The sequence below is a fragment of the Carassius carassius genome, chromosome 38, assembly GCF_963082965.1.
Source record: "Carassius carassius chromosome 38, fCarCar2.1, whole genome shotgun sequence".
In the NCBI taxonomy this organism is placed as follows: Eukaryota; Metazoa; Chordata; class Actinopteri; order Cypriniformes; family Cyprinidae; genus Carassius; species Carassius carassius.
In genome coordinates this window covers 20,310,859-20,335,726 of record NC_081792.1, presented here as the reverse complement: position 1 = coordinate 20,335,726, position 24,868 = coordinate 20,310,859, and the positions used below count along the sequence as shown (strand labels likewise).

Genomic DNA, 24,868 nt, shown 5'->3' with positions numbered 1-24,868 from the left:
GTTTATCTTATGAACACAAATTCACGTGTCACGTGGACTATATTAATGATACCCTTACTACCTTTCTGGACCTTGACTGTGGTAGTTACTTTGCATTCTATGGAAGGTCAGAAAGCTTTCAGATCTCATCAAAAATATCTTAATTTGTGTTCCGAAGAAGGTCTTTTGGGTTTGGAATGACATGAGGGTGAGTAATTAATGACAGAATTTTAAATTTTGGGTGAACTATCCCTTTAAAGCTACACTGTAAAAAAAAAATAAGTTGATTCAACTTAAAATAATTTGTAACCTGGCTGCCTTAAAATGTTGAGTTCAATAAGCTAAAAAACATTTGTTGTTTACACATATATTAGAGTTCCTTAAACCTAGAATTAATAGTTCGGGTAACAAAGGTGAAGCTGAATATTTTGTATAACCAACAAGTTTTTAGTAAGCCGAACTAGACGAGAAAGTTGTGGCAACTTAAATTCAAGTTGAAACAACATAAAATTAGTGAGACCAACAAACGTTGAGTTGTTTGAACTAAGCATTTTGTTAAATAAACTTGTAAGTATAAGTTGTGCAAACTAAATACAAATAGGCTAAACCTAGAATTAATAGTTGGGGTAACAAATGTGAAGCTGAATCAACTGTATATTTTGTATAACCAACAAGTTTTTAGTAAGCCCAACTAGATGAGAAAGTTGTGCCAACTTAAATTCAAGTTGAAACAACATAAAAGTAGTGAGACCAACAAACATTGAATTGTTTGAACTAAGCATTTTGTTAAATAAACTTGTAAGTATAAGTTGTGCAAACTAAATACAAATTGGCCAAACTAAGCGTCTTGTTGAATTAACTTAAATTTTTAAGGCAGCCAGGTTACTTTTTCAAGAATAGTTCATCTCACTAGTAATGTTAAGTTCATTCAACTGGCTGAACTATGAAATTTGCCCGCACAACTCAAGTTTCTATTTTCTACAGTACCACATAAAAACAGAATGGACATTTAAGAACATGCAATGTATTTTATTTCAAAGTTGACAGCATGCCATTTAGTATTAGTTTGTTTGGTATAAAAACATTGATATTTCATATTTACTGTAGCTACATATGTAACAAAGTAGTATGAAACATATGTGCCAAAAAAATTTATCTAAAAAAGATGAAAAATAAGTTTCCATATAACATTTGTCAAACAATTATCTAAAAAAATTAAAATAAATTAAAACTAACAAGTTTTAATTTCATGTTTCTAACAATTTCAGAAACTGTCTAACAATTTTTTTGTTAGCTTAAAGAGATAGATCACCCAAAAATGAAAATTGTTATTAATAACTCACCCTCATGTCGTTTCAAACTCGTAAGACCTCCGTTTATCTTCTGAACACAGTTTAAGATATTTTAGATTTAGTCCGAGAGCTCTCAGTCCCTCCATTAAAGCTGTGTGTACAGTATACTGTCCATGTCCAGAAAGGTAAGAAAAACATCAAAATAATCCAGGGTCAGTTAGAATTTTTTAACCAGTTCACCAAATTGAACTGAAACATTTTAAACGGTTCGCATCTCCAATACGCATTAATCCACAAATGACTTAAGCTGTTAACTTTTTTAACATGGCTGACACTCTTGACAGCTTTCGGACTAAATCTAAAATATCTTAAAATGTGTTCTGAAGATGAACGGAGGTCTTACGAGTTTGAAACGACATGAGGGCGACTTATTAATAACAATTTTCATTTTTGGGTGAAATAACCCTTTAACTCAATGGCATTTTAGAACAAATGTTAAACTTTAACCATTCAAAATGGTGGTGTGATGCAACTTTTATCGTACAAACAGTAAATATTGGTGTAACTAACAAATCAATAATACCAACTGAGACTTTATAGCTGACATTAACTAGGCTAACTTGCCACAACACGTTGTCTTGAAACAAACTGTTGTGGAGTCCATTAACTTTCGCAAAACAATTACCACTGCCGATGCCCATGAACACTTTTTGTATCAACTCGAATGTGTACTTCAGTCACTTGGGATAGTCTATGTCAAGATAGTAAAGAAGACACATGAGTGTAGCAAAGGCATTAGCAACATCTCCAAGTTCACGTTTGACAATCTTCTCCTCCAGAACCACCGCAACATCCACCATCTCCCCTTCTAGCAATGCTCTGCTGCTCCTCCCTTCTTCAGTGATGAGAATGCCAACATCAACTTCTTTTGTAGCATCTTTTGAACTGTCAGCCTAAGAACATAATGAACAAAGATATTAGTAATTGAGCATGTACTGTTACATTACCAAATTTAATGTGCTACCCTGTGTGAAAATGACAAGTGCAACATTGATGATTACCTGAAGAAAAATGTATCTTATGACAATATAATTTGTGTAGTACTCGACTGGATCACTTTTCTCAAAACCAGACCAATATATGCAATAGCGTATTAAATATATATTAAACTATTTACCAACAAAAAAGAATCAGTTTATGACATTAAAAGACTAATTACTTTAACACAAAATACTAAATTTACATTTTTAAACTTTGCCACTATCTTAGGTTTTGATCATTTGTCAGCAAGATTTTAGTAATTTATATTACAATAACATTATGGAGACTAATTACTGAATACCCGGTTCTTGGAAATTTAACCAGTTCTAAAATGGAACCAATTTTTGACACCCAACCCTACTCTCAATGCCAGTAGCACTGGGCTGAGCTTTGCCACTGTAGTGTGAAACCACTGTAAGGGTATTGTTCTGTCACTACTGTTGTCAGGCATGTTTCTGTAGTTGGTTAATATTAACCTGTATCTGTTGACTTGCGTTTGTCGGCCACGGTCTCTGCTAAAATATTTTCTGTTCAACTGAAACACAGTTCATGCACATAGCTCTCTTCTAATGAGCTAGTTATCTGAATCAGGTGTGTTAAAAAGAGACATGCAAAATATGCAGAGTAGGGGGTGTGCGAACATGATATTTAATTTAATTACCCTCAAGTTGTTTTACATCTGTATTCATCACTTTCTTTTGTTAAACAAAAAAGAAGAGATTTTAAAGAATGTTGGCAACCAGACAGTTTCTGTTCCCCATAATATTTGGAATTCAAAAGTGACCATCAGTTGTTTCATTACCAAAACCTTTAAAAATATCTTCCATGTTCTTCAGAAGAAAGTACTTCATGCAGGTTTAGAACAACTTAAGTGAATAAAATTTAATTTTTGTGTGAGCTCTCTCTATAACTGACAAAAGTTTCCCCATGTCATAGTGAAATCAGCTCTCATACCTCACAGACACGGATGAAACTGCTGAGATCCTCCTTTAAGTAACATGGGAGTCCAAGCAAAGCAGCTGCTCCTCTCTTCTGATTTGAAGTCTCAAGACACACACACAAAAAATTAGACAAACTGTAATGACTCTAGAACCAAGCATGCTCATAATTATGATTATCTGGAATAATCACAATAACAACCTATTTTGGATCCAAAACGGAAATATTCATAAAGCTGACGAGTTTGCAGTCCTGATAACAGCTTTTTATACAAACCACCTAGAAAGCAACTAAATGCTTTAAGCACTTTTAAATAGGAAGTCACAGAATATTTACATACATATTTACAGCTGGTCTATTCAAACGGGATTAGTATTACCTGAGGTAATTCTTCCAGACGTTTTAACAGAAGGTAAAAGTCACCGTAATCTTTAATGACATCATCCGTAATTATTATTGAGATGGCACATTCAGATGGGACTAAAATCACTAAGAAGCTCTGTTAAAAAAAATTACTGCCGCGAGGATACACAGATAACCTGTTTGATATTTCTCTAGTTTACCCTAATTTAACAAACATTTATCAATACAAGCTGGACATAAGTTTGCTCTTACCTCAATTAAGACGTCTAAATTCAAAACGGAGACTTCGTAATCAGCTGTGGCACATGTCGACCTGTTCCGAGCCTGGGGTTTCCTTGCAGGGGCTAATGATGAATGTCAGGTGTAAATTTAGGCCTATAACCCAATCAAATGAACAAATAAAACCCCAAAGTTTAGTAATGTTAAATACACGTGGCAATAATGTGCACAGTATGGCAGTGAAAACATCATTGACTCATTAATTCATCTTCTAACGTTAAATAAAATTGTTTCGGTAAGTTAAATCGTTGCCATTTTGTACTAAATTTTTAATTCGTTTTAATTCAAATGAGGTAAACTACAATGTCACCACAATTGTTTTTAACGAAATACAACGTGGCCACAGTTAAATAAAACAGGGAACGAATTAAGTCAAATGAAGAAATTCTTAACTAACGTTAATTATAACGAAGTCATAAAATGAGAAACAAGTACGGGATCATTATAAATGTATTTTTGTCCACAAATCATGTTTTACACTCCGTACAACACTGCCGCGAGGATACACTGATAACCTGTTCGATATTTCTCTAGTTAACGTTAACCCTAATTTAACAAACACTTTCATCAATACAAGCTGGACATAAGTTTGCTCTTACCTCAATTAAGACGTCTTAATTCAGAATGAAGGCTTCGTCAGCTGTGGCGCGGGTCGACCTGTTCTGACGCCTGGGGTTTCCTTGCAGGGGCTACTGATGATTGTCCGTTGTAAATTTAAGGCCTAAAATATATAACATTCAAATGGACACAAATAAAGGTTAACGTTTAAAATGGACAAACTGTTCACAAACTGTCTGTTTCGATTTATTTAGAAATGAAACAACGATAACAAATTACATCATGGCCACAGCTGAATAAAACAAGGGAATGAATTAATAGCCTAAGTCCAGTGAAAGAATTATTAATCATGGATACGATTTCACGATCACAAGGGAACTAATTCATGTTCAATAGAAATTTATTTTTGTCCACATCATGTACAGGAATCTATTAAAAAAAACAGTGGCAAGAGGATTACACTGACAACCCTGTATTTATCTAGTTTACGCCTTAATATATGTGATCGCTATAAATACATTTTTGTCCATGTTTTACACTCCGTCCAACACTGTAGGAAGGATTACACTGACAACCTGTGTAATATTACTCTTTACCCTCATTTATCAAACACTTTTCATAAATATAAGATGGGCATAAGTTCGCTCTTACCTCTGTCCCAGCTAGAAATGCTACGTTCCCAGGACGTTCTCAGAACGTCCCCACTGGTGTCAAGGACGTCGCCTAGTAACGTTCCGGGAACGTTCGGAGACGGTCATGATGTGGAGTTCTTTAAAGGGTCGGGGGACGTTATTTTGCGGACCTTCACAGAACATTCAGGACGTTATCGGAACGTTTAGGGGACCATGTTATATTTGCAAATGTGATGTTCCCAGAACGTTCTCAGAACGTCCCCACTCGTGTCAAGGACGTCGCCTAGTAACGTTCCGGGAACGTTCGTAGACGGTCATGATGTGGAGTTCTTTAAAGGGTCGGGGGACGTTATTTTGAGGACCTTCACAGAACATTCAGGACGTTATGTGAACGTTTTCAGAACGTCCCCACTGGTCTCAAGGACCTGTAGGGAACCAAACTAGAATTTTACTGCAAAAAACACTTGTTCTTTCAGAACTTTAAACAGGAATAAGCATGCACGTTTAACACATTCAAAGATAAAATCAGTCATTTATTTTGTGTGAACAAAAACAGATTATAAATAAATTATATATTACATAAATTATATATATATATTATACACACACACAAATATTAGGAAACAGTAATAACAACAAGAACACATATTTATATTCATTTTATGTTGCGTAAATGGTGAACAACAAATAACAAAACCAATAATTTATATTAAATATATACTGTGTGTGTGTGTGTGTGTGTGTGTGTGTGTGTGTATATGTGTATCAGTCACTGTCTCCATCCTCAGGAGGTGCCCGAAGTTCTTCTTCCGCTGCCTGAAAAAATTAAACATTATATTTACCAATCACTTCAACGACTTTTTAATTACTTTTAACTCCACTTTGTTTATAAGTACCGGTACTAAGTAAATAAATCAAAACAGTTATGTTATTCTAGAGAATAGAGAGAGAGAGAGAGAGCTCTCATTGAATAAAACAACTTACAGGTGTTGCGACCAACTTGGCACGGTGAGGTGCATGTTTGAGGGTTTCCCCTATACATGTATCAATTTCCTTTTCTGTGTGTTTCGGAAATTGTTTGGCACAAGCACCTAGAAGAGAAAAAAAAATGTAACAAAATAAATGTGAAAAGTCTCAGGGCTCAAAACTATGCTGAAAAGTTTTTACAAGAACAATAGTCACAGCTCCACCGAACAAAAATTGAAAAAAGAGACACTTAAACACTTAAAATGGACCATTATTATGACGTTATTGTTATACATTTTTAAATATGTAGACTAGGCTATTATAGGTATTTTTATAGTTTGGATTATTTTATATTTTTATTTTATATTTGTTATAATATCCCATTAGTCCTAATAGATGCGATTTCAACTATTTCTGTAGTACTTTCATAAAGAACACCGCTTTTTCACATAACGCAGTGAAGCAGCCCTGCACGAGAGAATAATTGATTCTATAATAAGAACTGATCAACCGTTTCAGCACCATCGCCTCGGACAGCACCGGGGAACGGCGCGATGTGGAAATAATATTGCTGATGACGCAATTGCCCTGCTCCCTCCAAAATGGATACAAATGCATATTCTACAAGGGGGTTAAAATAATCTAAATAAATATATGACGATTATCACTATTGACATAAAATGTGAAAATAAATTAAAAGTGTTGCGCCATATTACAGTAGGCAGTTATGACATGCAAAATATGAATTTTTATTTAAGCGTTGAGCATTATAAACAATCAGACATGAATCTGATGAGCTCATGATGCAATAACCAATCATATGAGTTTAGATAAGAGTTAAGAAAGAAAACTGCTGGTTTGCGGGAGTTTTTGCCGCGTTCACGCCAGTGCCGCTCACCTCAGACAGAGACAGACACAATCTGGATTTCACTGAATTCACTCGTGGAAAACTGTATGTGTAAGTGAGATATTAATTTATAATCCTATTGTTTTTTCCATGCTACTAAAATAACGACTTGATTTTGTAATCGGAAAAACTAATTAACTAATTCATAAATGGGTCTTGTGATAGTCTACAATAATTTGTATTTGTAATATTGCAAATGTTTTTGTGTTTTCGTGAAATTAAATATAAGCATAGGCCTATATGGTGTAGTTTACAGCTAGAGTCCTGCACGGGTTCGGGTACCTGTAGGTTTTTGCTCAAACGGATGAAAAATATCCACCTGTTTTGGATACGGGTGCAGGTCGGGTCGGACACGGGGGAAACATGGGTTTAAGACAATCACATGCAAACGTAATGCATATTTTTAGGAACACATCTACAAAAATATGCCTGTATTTCAAGTTGATAAAATAATTTTTAATAAAACAATTTAAAATCCATATCAGTTTATTTGTGTCCACGCGCCACACCGTCCCAGGAATCTATAACGTTAACTATACTTCCACTTTTAAAAATTCATCATAACCGCGCGCGCGATCTGCTTGCAGTCGTCGAGATGGATTCTGAGGAGTTTAAGAAAAGAATAGCTAGTGGAGGAGTTTGTAAAGTTGTCGACAATACGTCATCAAAAATCAAGTCCAATATGTGGGAGAAATTTGGAGTTAACTGAAGAAAATATTGTGAACGGCTTATTTGCTGCATGCATTTTCGTGTTCGGAAATGTGGAACTTCATTGCTGAGGAAGCACAGATAACTGGTTAAGTGAGGAAGCTCATTAAATAACTTCATATTCATATTTTCTCACAATATTTTGTCACCTATATCACAATGCATCTGTTATTTTCTTATTTTTTAAATTCTCATATTTACATTTACATTTATTTGTTTAGTTTATTTTAATAAAGTTTTGACATCCAAAAGTACACTTTATGAGCAATATGAATAAGTGAATAAGTAAAACTAAAACCATATGAAACATTTATGATTATTAGTGATGAAAACAGTTGTGCTTCTTCACATTTTTGTGTTTTTCAGGGTTATTTGATGAATGAAAGAAAAAAAAGCAGCATTTATTTGAAATGTAAATCTTAACTCTCTTTTCTGGCCAATTTAATGCATCCTTGCTGAATAAAATGATTTTTTTTTTTTTTTACTTGTTTTTTTTCCGTTTAGAAGTCAAAAACGAGAAAACAAATTATTCGAAGGTACAGGGTAAGTACAGACATTTTTCTGTTTATCATTTGCTCTTTAAAAAGTTGCATGATGAAGTGAAAAGAAGAGAGAAGTTTTGAAAAGCATACTTAAAACAATATGGTGGAGGGCTGTCCCAATGAAGGTCAGTTTTCCTTTTCGGCCTTTCAGGCTGTAATTTGACCAGGCCTCATTGGTGGCTATTTTCCGAAGGATTCTCCTCACAGCGTCTCCAATGTTGCTACCTCCCATCAGGCTCAAAAACTGTATCTATGCAACATATAAAGATAAATAAAGCAAATGTTAGTATTGCAATGCCACATGGAGCAGGGTAACTGCTGACACACAAGCAAATGCGAGAGGTGTATTTAATTCTGATAATTTAGCCTACATGCACACAGATCTACATTTTGAACTTAAAAATGTCACTTTTGTGACAAAAAGGTTACTGACCCCTGTGCTATATCAACATACCATCCTTTTTTTCCCTTCTGGGCCCTCAAGTTTTAATAGGAAAGCTTGCAGCTCCTGCAATGTTTTGCAGGGCCTCTCAATGGTCTCCTGTGGTGGTGTTGTGATGGTTGCCGGACCAGGACGATTCTGTTGAATAGCCTGGATCAGATGCTCAATAGAATTGGAAATATCTGTTGACATTCTCTCAATTGCGAGGAGCATCCGCTGCTCAGATTGTTCGATGAGATGCTGGAAATCTGAAAAATTTAGATGGGTGAGATGATGATGATGGAAGGGGGGGTTCATCTTGACATTTAGTTATTTGCTTAGTATTCAGGCATATGTGTGGTACTTCAAGAAATAAAATATAGACATTGGCATGACTGTATTGCCAGATGCAATAGCTGGTCTAATTTGGATAGTAAGTCAAGTCATCTTCATTTATATAGCACTTTTAACGATGCAGATTGTTTAAAAGCAGCTTTACAGAGATGAATGTATAATTTAAGGTAACAGAGATTGAGATTAGAAAATGCAGCCATAATCTTAATTTATTGAAGATTAAAAAAAAAACCATTTATCTTAACAAATGAATAGAATATCAACATTAAAAATGCATACCATGAAAAGTATTATTAGCTGAAAGATTTGGAAGGGATGGCTCATCTTCCTCAGGTGAGTGAGCTGTGATGTCAGTAGGTGGTTTGTCTAAAAACAGACATTGAAAGCATGCGATAAACGAAGTTCAGGGGAGTTGAGTACTTTTACACAAAATGCCATGACAAAAAATACCAACCTGCAACTCACACAATATAAGACACTCCAACCAAATTCAAAACATTTTTAAAATAGGATTTCCATTAGAAATTTGTTTGTACTGTATTTCACACAAAATAGCTTCTTCCCGTCAGCTGGCAATGCACTTATTTTGCCTGTTCACTAATTGACGCTGACGCACCACCATCAAATCAACACAACACAAGAAATTACACCAAAAGTTAAATCTGTTACTTACAACTTGGAGGCTTTGGGAGGCTTGATGGCTTCTGAGAGGATGTTGACATTTTTCTCCTTTTTTTGGTAGGAATCTCACATTCTCCTATTCATTCAGGATGAAACAGTTTATATATAGTTTAGTTTTATAGAGTAGTTTTCTCTGTAATCATGGCATGATTTTTATACATAAACAGTGGACTAATGCATGACAAAAAGCAATCGCATATGTTTACCTTCACTCTCGGTCCAGTATTTTGATGGTACTTTTTTTTTCCGCTCTTTTAGCACCTCTTCTTCTGTGTCCACGTTTGAACTTTCTACAGCTTTTTTGGCTCGTTCTCTGGCTGTCTTATAGTTGTCTAAGGACAGAGTAAATTTGAGTTGTCTTTTTAGTTTTTGTAATCATTTTACTGTGTAAAGGCAGTGTACTTTCATATGACTATATATTTATTCAGTTTTCTCACCGGTCTCGGAGAGTATTCTTATTTTGTGCCGCTTCCAGAGCTCCTTATCTGGCCTTTGGGAGGCCTTTGCCATGGCAGCAGCGTTTCTACGGGGCCAGTAGCAAATCAGAACCTAAAACATTTCAGGGAATATGTTATTTCCGGTATTACGTGTGTGTGTGTGTGTGTGTGCGCATGTACCCTTACCCCATTCACCTCCTCTACCCATAATGCAGGCGCCACAGCAATTGCATTTTCTTGTTCAAAAATAACTATGTAAAATCCAACCTACATTACAAACAGAAGAACAGACACTCCTTAGAAAAGACGGTCAATATTCAGTATATGAAATCTAAGTTAAGACATTAAAGCAATGACAGAAAAAAAAATAATACTAACTATGTACATATTTCCATATTTCATTAATCAAGGTCATGAAGGAGAGAAAAGACAACTTTGCGGCCATGCCCATCCTCAAGGATCATTGCCCTTCCTTGCAAGTTTGCCTTGTCCAGGATCTCCATCTTTGATGGACCACATACATAGGCTCCATAGATCATCGAGTCACATGGCTCGTAAAGGTACAACGTTAAGTGCGAGAATACTCTACATAAGAGCTTTCCGGAGTTGGTCCTCTCCAGAACTTCACAGCAGGATGTTGGGCTAACAATGTAAACATTATTAGGATGTTTCAATTGTATTGGTTTCTCTTCACTTGTTTGTATAGGAATCTGTGAACGTTCTTGGAGCCGTTTTGCTGCTTGGACTAGAACATGGTTTCCTGATCTAACCATCTTCTTCAGCTGGTGCATGTAGCTCTCAAACGCAAAGGCACTGCATTTGTCTAATGATCCATATGTGGTGGCATCAGCAGTGAGGTGAAGCAGTGAGTGCACATTGTACACTAGGAATTCTTTCCCATATATGTGCCGGCCTTGTTCTACAAAATATGTGAGGAGTTCATGGGCATACACATTGTGGGTTTGTGTTAAATGTGGAGACACTAGTATACACAAAGCCACACTAAAGGCCATGAAATGACTGTATAGGGTTTCTGGCAGGATTCCCCGGAGAACAACTTTGCCAGTGTAGAGCATAAACTGCCTGAATTCAGTGGCCTTCCACCTCTCCAATTCCTCCAGACTGCGTGGCTTCCTGGCAAAAATATGGGGTATGTCATTTCTCAAGTTCCTTAGCCTCTGATTGACCTCCCTCAGCTGAGCCGGCGATAGTCGTTGCCCCGACTTGCCCTGTGACCATAGTAGGAGCATTTTTCTCATCACTCCCAGGCAGCACTGGTGCATGTAGTCAGCAGGGAAAGACTTGATCATGTCAATTTGGAGATTGCTGAAAGGGGACACAGCATTTTCGTGATGATGTTCTGGTTGGTGTTGCTCTCTAAATGAGACATCGTTCCTCAAAGTGAGGTCATGCACTTGTTGGTAAGTGATGCGCCCCTCCCAGTTGCCTTTTTGGGTGCATTTGTCACAGCCATAGTAACCTGAGAATTGTTTGATGCACTTCAGCATGGCTTTTGCTGGTGCATCACAGGTAATGCATCTCAATCTTACATTGAGTGTTGTTTCTCCCCATGCAAAGCCATTCATTAGAATCATTTTCAGTTCATCTGATATGACTTTAATGAAGTCCAGTGATTTGGGCTTGGCCTCAGTGAGGGCAATGGTCAAAGGAAATGTGCTTGCTGGTTTTAGATGTACTGTGCAGAGTACAGGCCAGAAAGATTTACCAGTGCTCTTAAAGAGTGGCAGTCCATCTACATTGAGGGAAATCTCAAGCTCAGTGATGTCTTTTGCATAATTGTAGGGATACCGATTCAAGCACATGATTAATTGTTCAGTCACTCCTAATTTAATGCATTCCACACCAGACACCATTTGGCTTTCAACAGGATCCGTTTTTAATAATGTTTTAGTAGTAGATGGCAGGTGTTTATGCCCGTGATTCCTGAGAATTTTGAGCAGTTTTTCTGCAGCATTGTGCTTGATATTATATTCATTGATCCACCTCTTTAACTCCTCTTCTAAATTTTCAGTGGGCATATCAATGTTGGCAGTATTCTGAAAAAACTCTCCATCCATGTCACTACTGGAATATTCAAGAACCATATTCTCTGTGTCTTCTGCCATTGTATGTTGTAGTGATGTGACTGCACTGATGTCAGTATTGACAAACGACATTTCATCGCTGTCACTATTAGATTCTCCAGTCATTGCATTTTTTAGGCCTGGGTTCCAGATTGGCATAGTGTCCCTGGGATTGTGTGCTTCATTGTTTAGCACAGTACTAGGACCAGCTGCGTTAATGTGCACATTTCTCATTTTCCGTTGTACCCTCTGCCATAGTCGTTTGTATTCTCTTTTCCTAGCTTCTGCAGGCATCCAGTTGTGTGACACAGCTATGTGTTTTTTTCTCTGCAAATGTGTACACGCATGTTATTTAAGTAAAAAACCTAAAGATCGTAAATTTTTAGGCAAATACAGTGATCTTTCACGCCACATTATAAGGTGAAAAACATCTTGATATAACATTGAACTTATCACATTGCTGTGAAATCGATCCCTTTTCTGGCATGTCAGCAATATGCTGTAAATTTGAAAACCTTTTTTGCAAAACAAGCCTACCTTCTGAGATGACATCATGGTAATCTGTCTGTAGGGCATGGTAATCTGTCTGTAGGGCAGGGTCTGGAAAGCACAGAAAAGAGACAAAGTGAATTGAAATCACATATACGTCGACGTGGGACAATTTTATTTACACTTGTTACTTCAAAGGATACAGATGATATTAGATACAATGCCTGAATTGTGAATTGCCTAACCGGTTGTGCATTAAAGTGTAATTTCTATAATTATTACTATAATTATTATTATTATTATTATTTTATTTTTATTTTATTTTGTTTGTGTGTTTTGTATTTATGTATTTATAGTTTGTTCTGGTTTTGTTATGTTTTGTTAAACATGGACCTTTATTTTCACCAAAAAGGCTTATTTCTTCTTTTTTTCTGCTTATTTCTAGGCTCTTTTTTTAAATGCAAGCGCAAACTGGGTGCTGGCTGTTTGGCCAGAATAAGCTCAAAGTCGTGCACCTCTAGAAGCGGAGTTTCGTGCAAAGTTACAAAAAATGCCGTGCACACATTTGCGCGAAATGGGGTCTCGCGCCCACTGTGATGGCGGCACCGTCGCGCTTGTGCGGAGGTTGAGGGACGCGCGCACGCTCACAGCCAAGCCTGTGAGAAGGCGCGTTAAATTTCAAATAAAGTATAATTTACAATAATGATATTAATTGTATTCATAATTTATTTTAAAGTAGCTAATGTTAACATGACAGACCCTAAAAAATTAATGAGCTTATCTGAAAAGGATAAGCTACTTCTTTAGACCAAATGACGTCACGTAAACATAACGGTATTTAACGACAAATAACGGCGATGACAGTGCGGACCAGTGGTATAAAGTTAAAGAAAAAGACGGAAAAACAGTTTGTCTGAGTAAATGTGGTACATTTATTACTGGAAAAGAAAGTCCGTCAATTTTATGACAATTTATTCAATTTCTTGTGGAAACGGCCGTTTTACCATGAGAAAATTTCGCTCAAAAGCTAACGTTACTGTCCTTATAATTCCATATTATTATTATTTATATCATGTAACGTACATTATATGTCATTTTGTTTTGTGTTTTTAATTTAAATAGAATGGTTAATTAGAAGAATTACCTCAGAGAAACTGACAGTTGGGATGTCCAGTTGGGATGTCCACTGAGTGAGTGAGGTGTGAGTACGCTGTGTGTGAGCGCGATGGTCACAGACCCCAGCTTATATACCCGCTGCCAGATTTAGAATTTGTGACCTATATAGGTGTTAAACGTTTTTTATTTTATAAAAAAAATATGTATATTTATATAATGATATATTGCGTTATAATACTAATAATTTCGTTATATTATGTAATGGATAATGTGAAAAATAATAATAAAGAAAATAATAAAGAAAATAGCCATTTCCGTCTAGATACCTGCGTCCATAGCAACACTTTGTTTTTCATGGCAACGGTGTGTTATACTTAGCAGCGCCTGTTATCCATAAATAATACATTAGAATTCAAATATATAAATTAAATGAGTATAAATTAATATATATACATATAATTTAGTATTATTTACTAATAAATAATTCATATTATAATAATTGTAATTTAGTATTATTTTTACAATTTATTTAAAAATGTTTAATTGCAAATAAACCCAATAGGTCATATTTCCCGGTTGTAAAATTGTCGTGTTTTATTCGTCTTATAGATAGGCGAACATTTCTCATGAAAAATCGTTCATTATTGTAATGTATAAGATTATAAACGTCTTACCTGTTTTTTCTTCTCAGATGTGTAGAACCTGACTCATCCGATTGATTTTTTTATTCATGGTAAAAAATAAATAAATAAGTCTTCTCCCAGAATGAGGTTCAAGCAGCTGCTTTCCTTTTGTATGTATATATATATTTATATATTTATTTATTTATTATTATTTTATTTTTTTTCATTACCTAGATACATATAGGCCTATTATAATTATACAACATACAAAAACCAGTGGCGGATACAGAACGTCATCAATAGGTGGGCCTGGTGAATATACAGAGGGGCCTCGGGTTTTTTAATCTTATACACCTGATTCCCGGGCTCTGTATTATAGAGCTTTCACACTGCGCGCGGATGCGGTCCGGCGATCCGTTCCATGTGCGGTGCAGTGCAGAGATCGTTTCCGCACCGAGTCTATTTCTGATGTGCTGCACGCGCTGAATTAAAGTGACAGGCTGACGGTGCATGGTTCGTGGTCAAAATGAACACAGATTGACATGAAAATATAATTATCTCACCATAAATGCGTTTAATTAAATAAAATGTAGTAATCTCACCATAAATGCATTTAATTTATTTATACTTTTACACAGTCATCTTTTTTTACTTTAGGACCGGGGTAAAGCAAGGAAAAATAAAATTTACTTCAACAAGGCGACATAATGAACAACTCTCGTCTCATTCATGGTGGAGGTGAAAAAACTATTTCTTTGTGACATGCAATATTTATTGTATTAAAACTTAAATGCAAAAGAAAAGGCATGTTAGTCGGCTGTTTTTGTCAATTTTAAGATTTGAAATGTTTGCGATTTTGCGAAGTACTACATGGTTAAATATTTTACCACTTGTTTGAGCAACTTAATATATAAATATATATAAGTAGAGCTGAATACGTTGTTTAAATTGTGTTAAAACGTCTATTAAAGAGTGTATATGTACAAAGAGAACCGCAATGCTGACAACCCTTTTTTTTTTACTTTTTTAATAAAAGTTTCTGATAACTTCTGGATTTGAAATACAAATAGTGAGTATGTGTTTGTGGTAGCCTACAGTCTGGATCAGTGACGCACTGCACACGGAGTATGTGTGTTTCACAGTGTAACAGTGTAACAGTGGTGTTACGCCACTTTTAAGTCAGTGCGCGCACGGAGAGCGTGTGGCCGGCCCGTGCAGAAAACAAATTCACAAGAGAACCAGCTGTGTTGCATGATAGCATCACTGGACTGACACGTGATATGCCGACATAATATTTTTATTTTGTAGCTATTTTTCGTAGCTACTTTACTTAAATGTCCTCATGAAACTATTAAAATTAAATTATTTATTAATTTGTTATTATTAAAATTAAAAAAATTAATTGTTTTTATTAATCTGATTGGGTGGGCCACCAGTCAATCTGCCCACCCAGGCCCACCCATATATCCGCGCCTGACAAAAACTAGCCAGAACACATCTAACAGAACAAAAGTTTATTTATTTATACAACATTAACGTGCTTTTTAAATTAACGAAATGTAATATTCATCTTTATAGAAGATACAGTACAATAGCCTACAACAATCTGCAAACTTCATATTCATAGCAGATTTAAAACAGTCCTTTTTGTGGTGGTTTATTTTGCTAAAGTTTTCTTGATATTGTGAGTTTACACAAATAAAAGCTTTAAATAATGTATTATTCTTATGACCAAAAATTGAGTATTTTAAGTTGTTTACACTGTTGACAGGAAAAAAATGCAAGCGACTGCATGGCCGCTTCCATGCCCTGCAGTGCGCGCGCTCCCCACTCCGCACATAAAGAAAGGACGATGCACCAGCAGCAGTGGCTTACAGTTGAATTGGGCTGCAGCTCTCCCTTCTGAATACAGTCAGCCGCGGGTGTGGCAGTGCCTCACCAAAATATTCATTTTTAATATTTGTATAGAAATGTACAGTAGGCTATATAGACATTTATATAGAAAATAATAAATGGTAAATGTGTCGTAAGTTGTAAAGTGCGCTTAATAAATTCAAAATTAACGCACGACTTCGAAGCGGGTGCTATGAAACAGTGTCAGAGCTCCACAAAACTCCACAATTTTCCAATGTAAATGTGGTGAAAAATTGAACTGCATCACTTATGCATCGCTTATTTTCACGTTGCCTTGATCTATGACATTGTATTGTTTTGTATGTCTATTTGTTAATAAGGGATTTATGGACACATCAAGGATTTTAGATCTGTAGAGTAAAAGCCATAGTTTTTATTTTGAAGTAACACATATCAAATCCTAACCCACAAAATTAGCAGAGAGGACCTAATAAAATGGCTAGCATGTTAGTGTTATTATTTAACAAATAAGTTTAATACTTATTGTATTATTATTTAATATTTTAATTAATTAGATGTAGATTTAATACATCTTTGCGTTCATTAATTTGTCATATTTTTAACGTTGTTGTGTGACCATATAATAACCACATTGGGAACGTTATTATATGACCAACAGAGGACCATGCGAGAACGTTCTGTTAACATCCCGAATGTCCTCTTTGTAAGGTTTTGTGTGACCATATAATAACCAATATCGAACGTCCCCCTAAAGTAATAACGGGAACGTTATTATATGACCAACAGAGAACCGTATGGGAACGTTCTGTTCACGTCCCGAATGTCCTCTTTGTAACGTTGTTTCATGACCATATAACAACCAGTATGGAACGTTCCCCTAAAGTCACTTTGGGAACGTTATTATATGACCAACAGAGGACCATGCGAGAACGTTCTGTTAACGTCTCAAATGTCCTCTCTGTAACGTTTGCTATGTGACCATAAAATGCCCCAAATAGAACGTCCCCCTAAAGTCATTTAAGGAACCTTGAACTGCAGCACTTTCATAACCAAAAGAGGACGTTCCAAGAACGTCCCTAATGTTCTGTAAAGGTTCGGAACTTTCGTTACCTTTAGATAACTTTTAGGGAACGTTGCACAAGGTCGCGAGAACTAAATTAAGGCCTATAACCCAATCAAATGAACAAATAAAACCCCAAAGTTTAGTAATGTTAAATACACGTGGCAATAATGTGCACAGTATGGCAGTGAAAACATCATTGACTCATTAATTCATCTTCTAACGTTAAATAAAATTGTTTCGGTAAGTTAAATCGTTGCCATTTTGTACTAAATTTTTAATTCGTTTTAATTCAAATGAGGTAAACTACAATGTCACCACAATTGTTTTTAACGAAATACAACGTGGCCACAGTTAAATAAAACAGGGAACGAATTAAGTCAAATGAAGAAATTCTTAACTAACGTTAATTATAACGAAGTCATAAAATGAGAAACAAGTACGGGATCATTATAAATGTATTTTTGTCCACAAATCATGTTTTACACTCCGTACAACACTGCCGCGAGGATACACTGATAACCTGTTCGATATTTCTCTAGTTAACGTTAACCCTAATTTAACAAACACTTTCATCAATACAAGCTGGACATAAGTTTGCTCTTACCTCAATTAAGACGTCTTAATTCAGAATGAAGGCTTCGTCAGCTGTGGCGCGGGTCGACCTGTTCTGACGCCTGGGGTTTCCTTGCAGGGGCTACTGATGATTGTCCGTTGTAAATTTAAGGCCTAAAATATATAACATTCAAATGGACACAAATAAAGGTTAACGTTTAAAATGGACAAACTGTTCACAAACTGTCTGTTTCGATTTATTTAGAAATGAAACAACGATAACAAATTACATCATGGCCACAGCTGAATAAAACAAGGGAATGAATTAATAGCCTAAGTCCAGTGAAAGAATTATTAATCATGGATACGATTTCACGATCACAAGGGAACTAATTCATGTTCAATAGAAATTTATTTTTGTCCACATCATGTACAGGAATCTATTAAAAAAAACAGTGGCAAGAGGATTACACTGACAACCCTGTATTTATCTAGTTTACGCCTTAATATATGTGATCGCTATAAATACATTTTTGTCCATGTTTTACACTCCGTCCAACACTGTAGGAAGGATTACACTGACAACCTGTGTAATATTACTCTTTACCCTCATTTATCAAACACTTTTCATAAATATAAGATGGGCATAAGTTCGCTCTTACCTCTGTAACTCTTGACTCAAAAATTGGAGCTTTTCGTAAGTCTTCAAACATGGCGACCTGTTCTGCGATGAAGGCTCGGACCGGTGGGCGGGGTTTCCATGCATTGCCACTCATACAACTAAGAAATCTTTGTTACATGAACTACTGTGATTGAACAGATTAGTTGGGCACTGGTGAACTTAATATCTTAAGTGTACCCAACATTTTAGTTGAACTGACTTAGGAAAATGAGTTGAGGAAGCTAAAGTCTCAAATCCTTTTTTACAGTGTACTAAGTTTTTCTTGTTCTCTCTTGAAATATCAGTTTCAAAATCATTCTTGATGGCCACTGCGGAAGCTTGAGATTATGGTTTATAAAGTTTTAGAATAACTTTTCTTAAAAAATTTTTTAAAAAACACCTCGATTTGCTTCAGGAAGCTTGAGTCGGGTGAGACTTTCTATGATGGTTGGGCTTTATTGGAATGCTTCTGGAATACTGAAAAAACCAACACCCATTCACTGCCATTATAAAGCTTGGAAGAGCCATGATGTTTTTTTTTAATAGAACTCCAAATTCATCTGAAAGTCACTTAACTAAAGTGGGCTTCAAATTTGCAAAAAAAACATCATAGTTACTTTCAGTGTGACTTTATTTAATGTCAACCACAGCCCTCTATCCAACTAACGTGATGTCAGCAAACCTAAATACAAAACATCTCACAACCAAAGAGTGTTTCTGTATGGCCAGGCTTCAGATTTTATGATAATTCAATCATGTAGACAGAGACATAAATGCATTTAAAAATTTCGGAGATGAAAATAAATCTTAAGTGTATTACTATCTATCTATGAAAAGATCACAGTCCACCTACACTGCCAGATGTTAAAAAATTAGCAGTAGCAAGGGCTAAAAACACCTGCCAAATGAGCAAGTAATAAGTATTCGTTTAGCTAGGTGGGTGCAGACATTGTTACACCACAAAGATGCATAAAACCTTGTGCAGGAACTACTTAAAATTGCATGAGTGTTTTTAGTGTTTATCAGTTGTTTTAAACATTCTGTAAAAGAAGCAGAGATGAGAACATGATGTTCTGTCATGTAGCACTGGACATTTTTGGTTGTCCACCTTTCCCCAATACATCAAACAAACATGAAATATGGCCAGTAATGAGCTCAGTACTGTAGAGTAGGTGTGTCCACTTACAGTTAACGAGCGGTAGGCTGCAGTGAGGATGCAAACAGCACTCATGAGCACTTAAATTTCAGGTGCATGATTTTATTCGTGGAATTACAAGAATGAAAACAGAGATTCATTCAGTCATACATCCACCCTTTGTACTATGATGAATATATTGCAAGCTCTTATTGGACAACATGGCAACAAAGCTCAATAGTTGTTATGGACATTTGTTTACTTACTGAAGCCCTGGTATTCATTGTATTCTGTTTCATCGCACAACCTACAGTATATCTTCTTGCTGATGTGCTTGACACAAAGGCCCAAAACCTCTTGATAATATCCACTACTATAATATGAAACTCAAGTGATTTTTTTGGATGTTTTTTGTTAAGTGCTTTGCACTCAGTGATGTGTTACTTTTGAGGCAACTGTTTGCATTAATTAAGCTAAATGTATTCACTGAGCTGAGATGCATTATATGCATTAAATGCATTAAACTGATCAATTAAGGACGTTTATAATGTTATTAGAGATTTCTTTTTCAAAATAAATTCTGTTCTCTCACAACTGTTTTCAACATTAATAATAGTAGTAAAATAAATGATAATAAAATAAAATGTTTATTGGGCATAAATCAGCATAGAATGATTTCTGAAGGATCATATGACACTAAAGACTAGAGTAATGATGCTGAAAATACAGCTTTGCTATCAAAGAAATGAATTTTACATTTTTAAATGTATTTAAATAGAGAACAATTATTTTAAATTGTAGCCTAATTCACAATATTATTGCATTTTCAATCAAACAAACGCAGGCTTGATGAAGACATGAGACTTATTTAAAAAAAATAAATAATAATTATAACTGACCGAACTATTTTGAATGGTAGTGTATTTTGTTTAGAGTTGTCTGTGTGCGTTTTTTGAAAATTGAATGGAAGAGCTACAATGAAACAAAAAATATATTTCATCCGTTGTTTATTAAATACATATAATTTAACTTTTCCAAATAATAATATGAATAATAACATGATATACACATACATACATACATACATACAATTATGGGTTCCGTGCAAATTCTTTATATACACATGACTATAAATAGTTCAACATTACATGGTTCATATCATGTGTTTTTAAATATAAATATACATCAATAGCCATATCTTAAAGGTGCAATAGGAGATCTTGGAAAATGCTAACATTAGCCTGATAGCACTGAAAGTGAACAGCCCACCCTCCCTGCAATCGCTGTTCAAAGCCACGCCCTCTGAATGCATTTATGCTCACAGACCAGAATACCAGAGACAACATTACTACAATAGGCTGCATCAGCGGTTCCCAATTCCAAGTGACCAAGACCGGGTGCTATAGGAAGAGCTTAAGTCAATACAATAAATAAAATAAAAGTACATAAAATGGGCAGATAGTCACACAAAGCCCTTGTAATCATTCCCAGTGCATTGTTTGCTATGATTGGTATGACTTCAGAGTATATCGTAATAGAAAAGGTGCACTAAGATGCATTACTTAAGTTCGTGAAAGTTATTCTACCAAAAATTCTGAATAATAAGTCAAATAATAAATTAATAATCATTTACAGTGTACTCTAACACCTGAAAGCCACATTTTATATAAACAGACCCATAGTGTTCAGAAGACAAACATGCTTCCCACCATTTAAATGACAGACGGTTCCTCTTCAGCACAACACACTCACACTCAGCAGGAATCCATTCTTACAACATAGATTTCTGTGAGTCCTTTAACACAATAGCTTATTTTCCAGGAACTGGGGATTTCTCTAATGTCTTTCTGAAGCGCTATGAGAGTAATGAGTTCTGCTGTGTGGGTTTGTTAATAACAAACAGGAAAGAGTAACTTTTCAAAGAAAAGAAGCAAAACTGCACAAAAGATGACTACTTTAAGTTTAAATATTATTTATTGTTCACACCTACTGCACAGCTTTGTTTACCTGGAGTTTCTCTGGCATGGTCTGCATAATTTATGAGTAACGTGTGTTACAAATCAAAGTCTGCAGCTTTTTTTTTTATATGCCTTTTTCCATTCTTCAGTGCTGTGGGATGTGATGGATTCTGTTTATTTTCCCTCTGAGTCATTTGACTGATGGGCTGAGGGCTGTACTTTGTTATATGTTGGTAATGTGGTACAGCTCTAATGGCCCAACTCCAAGAGAAATGGCCTTATTGGCTCACCTGCTGATTGGAGACTTGGCTAAATGATAGATATGTTTTTCTGAGGAAAGAAATTGTGTTTCTAAGAGTCCTTGACATGTCATTTATTGCATTACATTTCAGTTTCATTTCTTATTATTATAGTTCGCATTCTAAATTTTGTTCATTAAATGATTATACATGCACACCTGTGACTACATATTAATGCTTTATGCTTTCCCTTACACATTAATGAATCATATTACTAAGCAGAAAATCTTTTTTTCCTGATAATTAAGAATATATTTAACTGATAATTGAAACTTGGTGTTCACCGTTTTATGTTTCAAAACATGATTTCGTTTGTCATCCAAATGACTTTGTGTGAGTAAATTGTGACAGAATTATTATTTCTGGGTGAACTATCCCTTTAAATGCAGCTTTGTATTGTTAGCATAAGCAAAAAGGACAGCAACTATTCATTTTGCATTTAGATCAGACCAGAGCGTATCAATGAAATATCTCACACATTGCCTTTGTGATTGATCACTCACTTTCAGTGAAAGAGAGTGAAAGGGAAAAAGAGGAAGATTGTTAAATGAGGAGAGAAGGACAGACAGAGCAATTTTGCTTGTTATTAATGTTTGTGCACAGCATTTGAAAAAAAGCATCTACTTCACTGCTGGCAAACGCCTTTTAAGACCATCAACGCTTTTGTTCTCATCCCTGCAACTGATTTCCCTATTACAAGCTGACCATGCATTTAGCCCCCTGCCTGTTATTAGAATAAACCAGTCTGGACATACTGCCACCCCCATGTATTATATGGATGTAATCTGTCAGTTTCTGGTTCTGTTGGACCTCAGTTGAATCCAATCCCACCGCAGTCTATAAGTGAGATGATCCAGTCTGGATTTGTGGTCAACAATTGAAAGGAATTTTGCCAAGATCAAAACAACAGCTGGTAGGATTCCTGGCCACAAATATGCAGGCTGCAGGCATTTTGGGCAAAAATCCAAATAGATTTGTATTGATTTGAAGCACACTTCATCTTGTAGTACAAGCAAGTGTGGTCCTTGATTTATGAGACTGATGCGCATTGGGTTAAGGTCAATTGAGAACTTTCTGTGGCCTGTGATGATGGTGAGACCTCTATGATGTATGAATCACAGTATCGGCATTGAGTAAATATAGGCTAAATTGTGTACGCTAAACTAAATTGTGTTACATTCCAAACTCCTTGACAGCATGAGCGATATTAGATATTTTTGGTACTGTTTTATCTTTCCATTGTTCACCACAGAACGGCTGAAGGTCATGACATTTCCATCACTATGAACATATCAACAGAATTTCACAAACACACTGATCTGACCTCCATAATGAGCCCTCCATTAATGAGATCTCACATTCACAAGGACACATAATTTAACCTGACATCCTTCAAACTGTATCTTATGTGAATGTTTTCTATAGGCCTTCCTCTCATGTAGTTCTCACGGCCACGCTAAAGCTTTCAAGCAACCCATTTTTATGGGTTTTTATATTCAGGATTCATAAGTGGAATAGGAGAACAATCTTGTGTTAATGAACTCAAAACCTTTGGGTTTCATAATACAAGTTTATGGGTTTATAAAGCTGTTTTGTATTCAGTAAATAAGTAAATCTTTTTAACTTATAAAAAAAAAGAAACTTCAAACTCTAATAAATAATTTTCCTTTTGGGCTATTATCACAAATCCCTAAAAATCATTAAAAAGATTTTGATAGTTTAGATTTAATCTTGATTCGTCCCACAATGGGGAAATTTCCATGTTTACAGCAGCAAAGAAATATAAATCCATATAAATACAAAAGAAAAATTTATTACACTATCAAACCAAACAAATTTCACAAATTGCACTTATATCATGGTAGCAGCTCTGACTGTAACATGTAATAGCAGCAGGGAGAAAAACCTTTCATATCACTCCTTCAGACACTTAGGATGTAACAGTCTTTCACTGAAGAAGCTGCTCAGAGATGAAACGGTTTCATTCAAGGGGTAGGAGTCGTTCTCCAGCAAGGATGATAGCTTAGCTACCATTCTCCTTTCTCCCAGCTCCTGTACTGTGTCCAGGGACATCCACAGGACTGAGCTGATCAATTTGTCTAGTCTCTTCCTGTCTGAAGTAGAGATGCTGCTACACCAGTAGACCACTCCATAGCAGATGGCTGAGGCCACCACCAGAGTCAAAAAAGGTCTTCAGTGGTGCTCCCTGCACTCCAAAAACCTTAATCTCCTCAACAAAAAGAATTTTTAAATAGACACAATTTTAAAATAATTGAACATGGCAGCTGTTGAGCCATGCACAGCATGGTGCTTAAATGCATCCATGTAGCGCATGTTCACAAAAAATGTAAATAGCAGCGAGTTGGAACACTAAACACATTAAGAATTTGTGAACTACACCCCTCCGGTCGCCTGGCTCCATTTCGGTATGCACACATTCTTTTTTGTTGAATATCTTGTTTCACCTCAGAATCGGTCAATCTTGGGGTTATGAATGCTGTTTATTATGACATATATTTGATGTTTGACATCAGTCACTGACGATGATTGAGAATTTCGATAAGGGTGGAACCTGTACGTCTACTGTAAATGTGGGTGTTCTTCTCAAGTTACTGTAAGGAAAACATCCCAGTAGATTATGGTCACTGTATTCAGTGTTCAAACACAGTATGCTTAACCTGATTATTTTATCAGGTTAATTTAACCCTCTGGGGACGGATTGGGCGGTACCGCCCAAAATGGCATACTTTTACAAATGTGTAGTTATCTCAAAAACTATTAATGCTAGAGAGATGCGGTTTTTTTTGCCGTCTTCCTCAGATTCCACTGAAAACAGCGGTATCCAGTTTGTATATTAAACACGCTTCCCTTATTGCACAATACCACTGCGTAAACAGGCCAATGAAAACTATTA

The 24,868-nt window shown here is 35.7% G+C and overlaps 3 protein-coding genes across 3 annotated transcripts in view; all 3 read right to left on the bottom strand.

Moving 5' to 3' along the window:
- The window catches only part of LOC132119537 (histone deacetylase 11-like), an 81,873-nt gene that overhangs the window by 39,705 nt on the left and 17,300 nt on the right, over positions 1-24,868 (bottom strand). The window lies entirely within an intron of this gene.
- Positions 5,835-10,172, bottom strand: LOC132119195 (uncharacterized). Its single transcript, XM_059528991.1, has 8 exons — positions 10,100-10,172; positions 9,869-9,994; positions 9,655-9,738; positions 9,261-9,347; positions 8,661-8,896; positions 8,297-8,456; positions 6,068-6,174; positions 5,835-5,899 (listed from the first exon to the last, which is right to left on the bottom strand). Exons 1-8 carry the CDS (start codon positions 10,170-10,172, stop codon positions 5,849-5,851), a joined length of 924 nt encoding a protein of 307 aa, XP_059384974.1. The 3' UTR covers positions 5,835-5,848.
- Positions 10,110-12,207, bottom strand: LOC132119058 (uncharacterized). Its single transcript, XM_059528808.1, has 3 exons — positions 10,485-12,207; positions 10,286-10,366; positions 10,110-10,211 (listed from the first exon to the last, which is right to left on the bottom strand). The coding sequence occupies exon 1, from the start codon at positions 12,202-12,204 to the stop codon at positions 10,501-10,503; it is 1,704 nt and encodes a 567-aa protein (XP_059384791.1). The 5' UTR covers positions 12,205-12,207; the 3' UTR covers positions 10,110-10,211; positions 10,286-10,366; positions 10,485-10,500.

Coding starts and splice junctions, on each gene's coding strand:
- LOC132119195 (XM_059528991.1), bottom strand. CDS start 10,172: ATGGCAAAGGCCTCCCAAAGGCCAGATAAGGAGCTCTGGAAGCGGCAC. Junction 9,739..9,868: donor ATACTGGACCGAGAGTGAAG/GTAAACATATGC, acceptor CTGAATGAATAG/GAGAATGTGAGATTCCTACC. Junction 8,897..9,260: donor AGCTAATAATACTTTTCATG/GTATGCATTTTT, acceptor TAAATTTTTCAG/ATTTCCAGCATCTCATCGAA.
- LOC132119058 (XM_059528808.1), bottom strand. CDS start 12,204: ATGGTTCTTGAATATTCCAGTAGTGACATGGATGGAGAGTTTTTTCAG.